The 10575-nt window shown below is 31.4% G+C and overlaps 1 protein-coding gene across 1 annotated transcript; it reads right to left on the bottom strand.

Annotated features, from left to right (window-relative positions):
* Positions 1-37: 37 nt before the first annotated feature.
* On the bottom strand, positions 38-10471 carry LOC146934991 (thioredoxin-like 2-1, chloroplastic). Its single transcript, XM_085750235.1, has 3 exons — positions 9925-10471; positions 9625-9807; positions 38-323 (listed from the first exon to the last, which is right to left on the bottom strand). The coding sequence occupies exons 1-3, from the start codon at positions 10153-10155 to the stop codon at positions 87-89; spliced, it is 651 nt and encodes a 216-aa protein (XP_085606361.1). The 5' UTR covers positions 10156-10471; the 3' UTR covers positions 38-86.
* Between the last annotated feature and the right edge of the window lie 104 nt (positions 10472-10575).

Raw genomic sequence — 10575 nt, 5'->3', positions numbered from 1 at the left:
GGAAATTAAAATATTCTAAGCAAAAGTAAGGTGAATATTTATGGTGGAGAGCTACTCTATTTATAGCTTTACAATTGACTTAGAAACTAAGCAACTAAAAGGATAAAACAGTAAAGCTGCAACAGGGTAACTTGGGCTCGAAGAAAAAGCAGCAAAAGAGTGTTCTGGATCGGGCACGGCCGTGCCACATGTTGGCACGGGCCGTGCCAAGCTTCTGACTTGGTGGGATTATATTTTTTGTCCCGTATCTTCGTATTTTTGCACTGTATTTGCTCCAGTCCTCTTTCTTTTGCTCCAAGACACCTTCCACCATATATTCGTTCCTAAAATATAATAAAAAGCAATTTAAAGTAAAATATTCTAAAAGGAAATAAAATGCAATAAAATTAAATCAAATCTTAAATAAAACTAAACTAAATAATGCAATAAAATAGACTATTCTATGACTCATCAGAAGTCCACCTGAGTCATAAGAAAGGTCAAATATTGTTGAAAACTTAACTAACAATAATTAGACTGATCTCAAGTCAAGCTTACTTGTAGTTGATCGCAAGTCAAACCAAACTCTTATAAAAAGGTTCTGACTGGTTTTTTAAAGTTAAGAGACTGAATTAAACTTTTAAAACAAATTAAGGGACCAAGGTGATATTTGTAACACCCTATTTCTATTAAGCGGTAAAACACGCGAATACATCAGAAATATTCTAGAAATAGATGCTACGTCTCCGAATAAACCACAAACCATACATGCATAAAGGTCATGTTACACAACATAGCAGCGGAACAACATATAATTCATAAACATATCTGGATCTCCAAACTAAATACAACTGTATCCTCCAAATCTCAATAACAGAATATCTCAACAACTCCAAAATACAAAGTCAAAAATAAAAACCAACATGCAAGAACTACCCTAGACCAGAGCCCTAATCTAGACACTTGCATATAAAAGAGGAACTCCACTCCTCGGCATCATCAAGCAAACAACTAAGCATCCTGCACGCCGTCTACCCGTCCATACAGAAAGGTAGGCGGTCCACCACAGACCACTGAGGGTTAGCATTACATCATCATAATCCACGAAAAACATTTATCATGAACATTGGAAATGAAAGAATATATTGAAGAATAACAATCCATACATATATTCATATGTAATCACAACACATGCATATTATCATTCCAAGTTCATCTCCACAAGTGTATCATACACGTATCACATATACATAACCCTCCCTCCTAGAACACTAGCATCACATGATCATTATTATCCCCCATCACTTACATTTCAAGCTATCACATTAATATCATAGCATAGAATGCATATTCAACCTCTAATCAAGTCATCAACAAAAGCTCATCATTTATCAACATCAATCAATGATCACATCACTTACCTCATTACTCAATTCAGCATGCTTAATTCAACAAGTACAATTCATCATTTCAAGTTACAAGCAATCAATCATCATCTTCAAAGAAATCACCACATCTTATGTATATACATATACAATTCTCACCTCATCATTATCATCAAATCAATTATCATCAAATAGATTCACCAAGTGTATAAGTACAAACAAATAAGACATGCAATTAGAGCATAAATCAATTATCCACAACCATCCACAAAATCCACCAATGTACTTATACATCAATCCACACAATCACAACATTCACCAAATTTCACCAACACACAATTCACCAAGTCATATATTTAATTATGACACAACTCATCAATTATTCAAATGCATGCAATGTTCTAGACTCTTCTCTAGATGCATGTGGTACCAAAACACATTATTAGTGACTTTTATGCTCCTCAAAAGTCACTAATAATGGAAGTTTATCATACGAGGCCTCCTCAATGGTTACCAGAGTGACTATAAGATTTTAAATAGCTTATCATGATATGGACAAATTTGTACTCAAACATATATTAGTTAGACATCCACCAAACCCGAAAGGACATGCGCATAACATCTTGCACATCATTAATTGATAAATGATGTGCAAGATGAGTGTATACCCAAGGACCTTACAATTCCATTTTTAAGTTGACTCTCAACTTAAAAATGTTCCCACTCATCACCATAGAGCTACTGACGTAAGTAAAGCTAATGCAACAGTAGTATTTATATCATTTGTGGGTGCAGCTAATTCTCCATGAGGTAACTTTATAATTTTCCAAGGCAAAAGAGCCCCTGACCAATTCGAAACAAAAATAAATAGAAACAAAGTTCCAATAAACGGAACCCACGGACCATATTCTTCTCCAATCTGAGTTTTGCTCACGTCTCGGATGAATTCAAGGACATATTCAAAGAAATTCTGACCGGACGTTGGAATAGTTTGCGGATTTCTAACAACTAGAATGGTTGAAATTAATAAGATAGCAATTACAACCCAGGAGGTAATAAGTACTTGAGCATGCACTTGAAAATCCCCTATTTGCCAATAGAAATGTTGACCTACTTCGACAGCAGATATATCATAGAATCTGTTTAATGTGTTGATGTAACATAATAGAACATTCATATTGCCCTGCCCTCTAAAAAAAAAATATATATATAACTTGAAAGGGAATTATTTTGATTCAACCATTTCCTTATTTGACTTTCATTTCCTTTTCTATTTTGAATACCTAATAATCACAAAATATTTATTTTTGCAAAATTTTGTAATGCTATAATAACCGATTCCATAAATCTATGACCGCCCAACCAAATCTAAAAATTTATTTATCTTATTATTAATCAAAAATTTCATATATAGCTAGAACGACCCTCACAAATTGCAAAAACTAATTTGTTAAGAATTAATCGGATTGAAGCTATAGCATCATCATTAGCTGGAATCGAAATATCTGCTAGATCTGGGTCACAATTTGTATCGATTAAACAAATCGTTGGAATTCCCAAAGTGATACATTCTCGAAGAGCCGTATATTCTTCTTGCTGATCAACGATTATTACAATATCGGGTAACCCCGTCATATATTTTATGCCACCCAGATATGTTTCCAAATGAGATAATTGTCTCTTGAACATAGCGGCATCTCTTTTTGGAAGAGAGTTCAGTTTCCCTGTCTTTTGCTCCGTTCTCAAGTCCCTGAACTTACGAAGTCTCGTTTCTATAGTATACCAATTCGTTAACATACCTCCGAGCCATTTTTTATTAACATAATGACATCGAGCTCTTATTGCAGCCCGTGTTACTGAATCGGCTGCTTTTTTTTTTGTACCAACAATTAAGAATTGTTTTCCCATGCTTGCTGCATCAAAAACCAAATCACAAGCTTCTGATAAAAAACGAGCAGTTCGAGTAAGATTTGTAATATGAATACCTTTACGCTTTGCCGATATAAAAGGTGCCATTCGAGGATTCCATTTCCGAGTATCATGGCCAAAATGAACTCCAGCTTCCATCATCTCTTCAAAAGTTATGTTCCAATATCTTTTTGTCATTTATATCGGCCTCATAATGTCATTATAAGGTAGTTGAGTCAAGTTACCTGACATTATATCAATAAGGTTCTGCCTTGTCATGGTTAGTGAAGTGCACTAACCATGTGAACCTTTGGAAAAAAAAGAACGTTATAAAATTTGGAGTGTTTTTTACACGGTTCCTCCAAATGCGCTCCTTAGCGAATGTTTGTTACGCCCCCTCCTTAAAAGGAGTGTGTAACAACTCACCTTTTAGTGGGCGCTCCCATCATGATGAGTCAAATTCTTCAGTTGGGATGGAATTGCCTCGGTTCCTTTCTCTAATTTCTTTCCAAAGATTATCTCTACTTTGTTACAACTCCGTACTTTCAAATCTTTTAAGCTCTTTAAGCAAAGAAGAATATTATATGGAATTGCACATGATAGATTTTCACAGTTTTCCAACTTCAAAGTTTTCAAACTGTATAACCAACTTCTTTTCAGACAATCATCAGCACGATTCCAGTATTCTTGTAGATCGCGATGTTCTGAAAGATTCATTTCCTCCATACCCTCAAAAAACTTCTGTAAAAGTTGTAAATAAATTTATCATTAGATATATCATGTTATGACGATGCTTACTCTCCCTGCAAACATCATTACATTGTTATTTGTTATTTCTATTAGCATTGTTAAATAGGAACGAAAAGTTCAGCAAGTAATAAAGTGAGTTGATGTTGCGCTTTGTGAATCAGAACTGTTATACGTTTCAGTGACTAAAATAAAATAAAAAAATTATAGGGACTAAAACAAAAAATTGATGTATTTCCAGAGACAAATAAGATATTTAAACCTTGACAATATATTGATAAATGTTCAAATCATCTTAATTCTTTTACATACATGAAGAATGAAGATAATATATAGAAAGTTATCAAGCAATGTAAGTATAGAAGTTTAACACTATGCGCCAATTAACACTGCACTGCACCAAATGTATATATACACATACACATACTTAAGAAAGAATACAATCATGATGCTTTTTGTTTAATAATCTTTAAGTAACCATTTTTGAAAGGGACGCTTGAAAAATGTGTTAACCCTAGAATGAGTTCAATTTCAGGTACCCCAAAATCTATTTAATTACGGGATTTTTTCTAATAAGAAAAAATCTATTCTTATTAGAAAAAATATCTAATAAGAATTGTCTGTTTCAAAGGCTATGCCAACTAATACAGATTAAATAGGACATATTTTCTAATATCCGAAAGAATATTAGAAAATAATACCTTATTATTTTCGAACCAAGAAACCCGTGATTATTAAATCCATTTAAAATAAGGCTTATTTTAGCCTATATGCATTCATATGATTAGTTGGAGCTAATATTAAAATATAGAGGGGAAAGGTTCCATGTGAACCATGACGGCGTTATAATTACTACGGTTACTTGAATAAAACCAAATAATAATAATAATAATAATAATAATAATAATAATAATAATAATAATAATAATAATAATAAATACTGTCATCAATAAAGGAACCATTAAAAATGAAAAGAAATTGTTATCAGAAAAGGAACCGCTAGGGCGTTTGCGTCTTTAAAAAAATGTTTTAGTACTGTGGTATATCAATTTTGGAAGCAACAATATTTCAATCAAAAAGGAAGTGACTTAGTGGTGAGAGTTGTAAAGTGTAGCCAAGAGGTACCCGGTTCGAATCCTTGAAAAACCTTTTTTTTCATAAAAAATATTCAGACCCGCCAAAAAGGGCGGGATTAGGGTTAGGGGTTTAGGGATTATTGTGTCGAGGGACATTTATTTTGAAAGTCTATCAACCACTAATACTTTTGAGTCGAAGTATGATATTTTTGCGCGGGTTCGAAACTGGGACCCCCATTTAACACTTTGATGATTGTTAGATCTAGATAGAGAAAGTTTTTTCTTTTAAGATTTAACCGTCCCTGCACTTATTTTACCATGGATTTGCCGGAGTGGATCCATGGTAACATATTAACATAAGGGAAATGATATGTATAGCGAAGAATGGGATGCCGAAATCATTGCGAATGAAAATATCATGATGTGGAAAAAATATAAACATTGCCTCCTAGCGTGTTTTCTACCCACAAACAAATTTAATTGGCTATTGTGATTTTCGTGATTCATTTTTGAGGAATTTTTCGTTTTATATAGCAGTCCTCTTAACATAACGGTTCAAAAATGTTTCCTCATATCAAAGTTGTTATCTTGTCTTTTTCATGAGTAATGTGTAGATATTATAGATTGTATTTTTCAAAAATGGTTATTTCTTAAGTATGTCTAGTGACGTCACTTCAAAAAACTATATGACCAACATTTCAGGTAATATCCCATTTAAGAGACAAAATTTGATCAAAGGTTCTGACCAAGGTTCAATTGATGCTAAGTATAAATAGCGTGTGCATATACATTGAGTATATTTTATATATATTAAGTTGATATTTCGATGTAACCAATACTTAGCCACAGTTTATCATAAGAGTCCTATTTAATCTAGGAACATATTGGTTGGGGTCCCTTAAATTATGTACTCCCCTAAAAGCACTTGTGGCTGACCTTAAATTTGAACAAATTTGGGAATATTTTATTTATTAATTGATTTAAAAACTTTGACAAAGAAAATGTTTCACTCACAAAATTTAATAAGAGAATTAGAGATGTAATTTATTTATTTTTTTTATTTTTTTTAGTAGTACTTTAAGTTACTAGAGACTTACCCTTGGACCTAGAGGTTTTCCATTTTGTTCAACTGCAATTGTGAAAATAGAGAGAGAGAATCATCAAAATCAACATACTTAATTTATCATAATATTAAAGCAACTAATTAACACAGGTAGAAATGTAGAATCGATAAGTGTCCTTACATGAAGTATTAGTCATAGGATCTGTTAAGTAACTTGGAGGAGCATTGCCTTGTGGAGGTAAATGGTTAATATAGCTAGAAGAGTAATAGTTTATACCAATAAAATCAAATGAACCATTCACTAGCTTTGATTGCAATTCTTCCTACAACCTTATGGTTTTCGTCTGGGATAGACAAGACATTCAATACATTTACATGATGTCCATATATTGGGTATGGGGTTTGTCAAATTTACTACTGATTGGTATTGTATTTCATGTACTTAAATTTTATATTTATTTCCAATGAATTATTTTACTTATAAGAAAACGTTATATTAACTTTTTTCATCAATGATTTCTCTCTTACAAAGTTAAATTCTGATATAATCTATTATTATTTTTAATTTTTATTGGTAGCATCTAGTATGTCTTTCTGCTTTTATCAATAAAATTAATAAAAGTTATAAATTTATCTAATTTTTTAAAAATTAAGTTATTTGATTTGTAAACTAGAATTGAATTGAAAAACAAAAAAGAAATGACGGGTAAAACTGAAAGAAAAAAGTGTGTTTATAACTGATTATTTAACTAAATAATAAAAAATTATAAATAAAATAGTTTTATATCTCCTAAAAAATAGTTTACATAAAGAATAAAATTGAAAAGGAAAAAGTCGCACCAAAAGTTTGTATACCCTTTTGTATAAATAATTAAACGTGAATTTTTTTAATATGATGTAGATTGTTCATATAGAAATCACATCATTTGAATTAAATATATGAATAATTTATTTTTTATAACTTACAATTTTAAATAAATAAGTTAATAATTGTTATTTTTTTAGTCTAACATGCATTTGTGTGAACTAAAACCAAGATAATTAAAACCCATCCGGCCATCAATATGCTGGATGGCCATTCCGTCACAGAAGGACAATTTTAGTGAAAAAACTGTCCTTATTTCACTAAAACCAAATAGTTACCAGAATGAGATATTACGCACTCGATCAGTGAGCTATTACGCACTCTTTCAAGGGTTAGAGTTTGAAGATATGAAAGAAAATGATGAACTAAACAAATTAATGTTCTCTTTGCCAGAAATTCCTGAGCCACCAACACCTCTTGAGCCTATGGAGTTCTTGTCTAGATCCTGGAGTCTTTCTGCTTCTGAGATTTCAAAGGCTCTTACTGAGAAACATAAGCAATCTTTTCTTGATAAGACTCATGAAACATTGCCGGAAGTGATTTCTGCGCCTCAATTAACGGTAAGCTTATTCATTGAATCAATGTTGACTAGCAATACATTTCAGGCCTATTTGGATTGATTTATTTGAGTTTATCTACTCGCATAAGTATTTGTGAGGTCCGTCTGGAAGAGTATATGGGAACCGTTTATTAAACGTCCATAAGCTCTCAGGGACAACTTATAGATTATATGAAAAAGTATGTCTTTATTTTATCTTTTATTGTAGAAATAGCTTATAAACGCTTAATTAAATTGTTTATCCAAACAAATTGTGACCATGTTTGGATAAACAACTTAATTAAGCGTTTATAGCATAAGTACATTTCATATAAGTGCTTATGAATAAGCTATTTATACAACATAAGATTAAATGAAATCAGACTATTTTCATAAGCTATTCTGGAGAGCTTATAGATAATAAGTTGAAAACAGCTTGTGGAAGAGTCATAAGCTCTCCTAAATAATCTCACAAATACTTAATGCATTTTAGATCAGGACTAGTTGAACGAATTATATGAACTTAACTACAAACGTAAACCCTTAAGCTGTCTTCAACTTATTTTCATAAGCTCTCCAGGATAGTTTATAAGAACAGCTTATAGATACTATGAAAATAATTTGACTTCATTTTAAATTGTGTTATCATTAATTTTGAATAAGAGTCATTTTGATTAAATAGGACAGCCTGAAGTATTAGAGGTTGTGTTAAGAAAATAGTGGCGATGCGGCCACCATTATCCCCAATATTTTCTCCAAGGACTAAAATAAACATAAATAGATACCTCAAAAGGCAACCAATCTTAATTGAGGTTAATATTAGCCAAATTTCTCTCTGTCTTTAGATGTATGGCTAGGATATTTTTAGATGTATGGAAATTAGTCATTATTTTCCTAAAATAATGACTAATAAAAAATAGAATAGTAAGTCAATTTCTGCTAAGGCAAGCAAAAATAGAATAGTAAGATATTATTTTCCTCTTATAATAGAGGTGCCAAAGATTAAATAAAAGTAAGAGAGAAATTGTTTGTGTTATTGACTAATAAATTTATAATTTAGGTATCATCCATTTAACCAAGTAAAATGGATGATACCTTATATCCCCACACCATAGGATATTATGAATTTCTCGGATGGTTCTGAGAAAAAAACATCCGGCCATCGAGGGACATGTTTCTTATAATTAATCAATTGGTTTTGCCGTCAGCCACCACGTCCCGGTTCAGGAATTTTAACCCGATTCCCTTTCGGTGTACGCGCTTAGAGCGCTATCAGACGGGCTTCCCCCGTCCCTTAGGATCGACTAACCCATGTGCAAGTGCCGTTCACATGGAACCTTTCTAATAATTCCCTCTCAAATATTCTGGTTATGAATTAAAATATCGCTGAAATTGAGGGATATTTAATCACGCTATGATCGTTTTAATTTAAAGGTGTTTTGATATACCCCCAAAATATACAATAAGTTGAGAGTCAACCTTAAAATTTTTTACTCAATTTAAAAATAAGTTGAGTAATTCATAACACTAATTACTATGCATACGATTTTTTACTAGGGGGAATTAGTCATTTAGCAGAAAAATTCATAATATTATAAGAATCTCACAAAAAAAAAATCAAAATTTTTTAACAAAATATGAATTTTTACATTTTGTACGGTTAAAAATTCATATTTAATTTATGTTTTGTTAAAAAATTATAATTTTTTTTGGGAATTATTTTTACAATATTATACATATTTCTGCACAATTTCATTAAAAAATACAAAAATTAAAGTAAAAATAGGGATCAAAAGTAATGATTGAAAATTTTATAGGGACTAAAATTTGAAAAAAAATTTAGAGTGACTAAAACGAAAAGTTGATATATTTATAGGGATCAAAAACATATTTAACCCTAAAAATAATAATAAGGATTAGATATAATTTTAGTCTCTATATAATTTTTCTTATTTAAGTGTAGTTTTATAAAAAGAAGAAGAAGAAGAAGAAGAAGGATATTTTGTATTTGTGGAGGACTAAAGACAATTTCTTTTTGGTAAAAGAAGAGAACTAAATAATACCTTTGGGTGAAGGGCTTTGCAGCCTCCACAGCCAGGTGAATAGAAATCCACCACAACCAATGTATCTCCAGCGTTGACCAATGAATGAACAAGTTCTTGAGCTGAATGGATCTCAATCATATTAGCCTTCAAGTTCTTCTTCCACCATTTCAATGATTTGCTAGCACAACTTGTTGCATGTGCCTAAAATAAAAACGTAGAATTAATGTATAATAAAAAAAATAACATGATAGAAAAACAATAAGTAGATAACAAAAAACAAAAAATATAAAAAAAAAAAAAAACAAAGCTTTTACATACATTAATAGAGACATCTCTAGAAGTTTTCAAATTGTAATACTTTGAGCCATTTACTTCTGAAAGAACAATGGGTTTTCCAATGAAATCAGTACTCAAAATAGAATAGGTGCTTGATTTTGCTTCAACATGTCTTGAAGGACAAAGCCTCAAAACCCCTTTGGATTTAGTACCAAGAAGCATGGTATCATTCAATTTAGGTACATAGAAAACACTCTTTAATGAACATGCCATGATTACTCAAGATAAAAGATCTTGTCAATTTGAGAGACACCAAGAATGTTTAAATGCTTACAAAACAGAAAGAAAACAAAAGACAATGGATAAAAGTTGGAAGCTTGAACAAACAAAAAGTGTTATTTTTCTTGTGAATGGTTTGGTGAGACTCATGTGATGGATTCCAAATTCATAAGAGAGAAAAAGTGGATTAATGTTTATGTTACTGGTGGGACCTCTTATGAGCGTAGCTATGACACTTTTCTTGTAAAATAGAAAGCAAACAAGGGGCGGATTCCCTCTAGTGGGGTTTTGTTGGGGTGTCTAGGATGGTTGAGACCAATAATGGACTAATGATTTAAAATTATCAAGAGATCAGGATACCACATTTATTATTTTTTGTAATAAAAATGTTTAGATGAGTTGGGCTTTAGATAC

This window comes from Medicago sativa, chromosome 3 (genome assembly GCF_051527215.1).
Source record: "Medicago sativa cultivar Bolivia chromosome 3, Bolivia_mono, whole genome shotgun sequence".
NCBI classification, from domain to species: domain Eukaryota; kingdom Viridiplantae; phylum Streptophyta; class Magnoliopsida; order Fabales; family Fabaceae; genus Medicago; species Medicago sativa.
The sequence above is the reverse complement of the archived record's forward strand: the minus strand, read 5'-3'. Positions and strand labels throughout refer to the sequence as shown.

Excerpts from the sequence above, each read along its gene's own strand:
- LOC146934991 (XM_085750235.1), bottom strand. The coding sequence starts at position 10,155 with ATGGCATGTTCATTAAAGAGTGTTTTCTATGTACCTAAATTGAATGAT. Across the intron at positions 9,808-9,924 it reads CTAGAGATGTCTCTATTAAT|GCACATGCAACAAGTTGTGC; the intron begins GTATGTAAAAGC and ends TTTTTATTTTAG. Across the intron at positions 324-9,624 it reads GCAAAGCCCTTCACCCAAAG|GAACGAATATATGGTGGAAG; the intron begins GTATTATTTAGT and ends ATTATATTTTAG.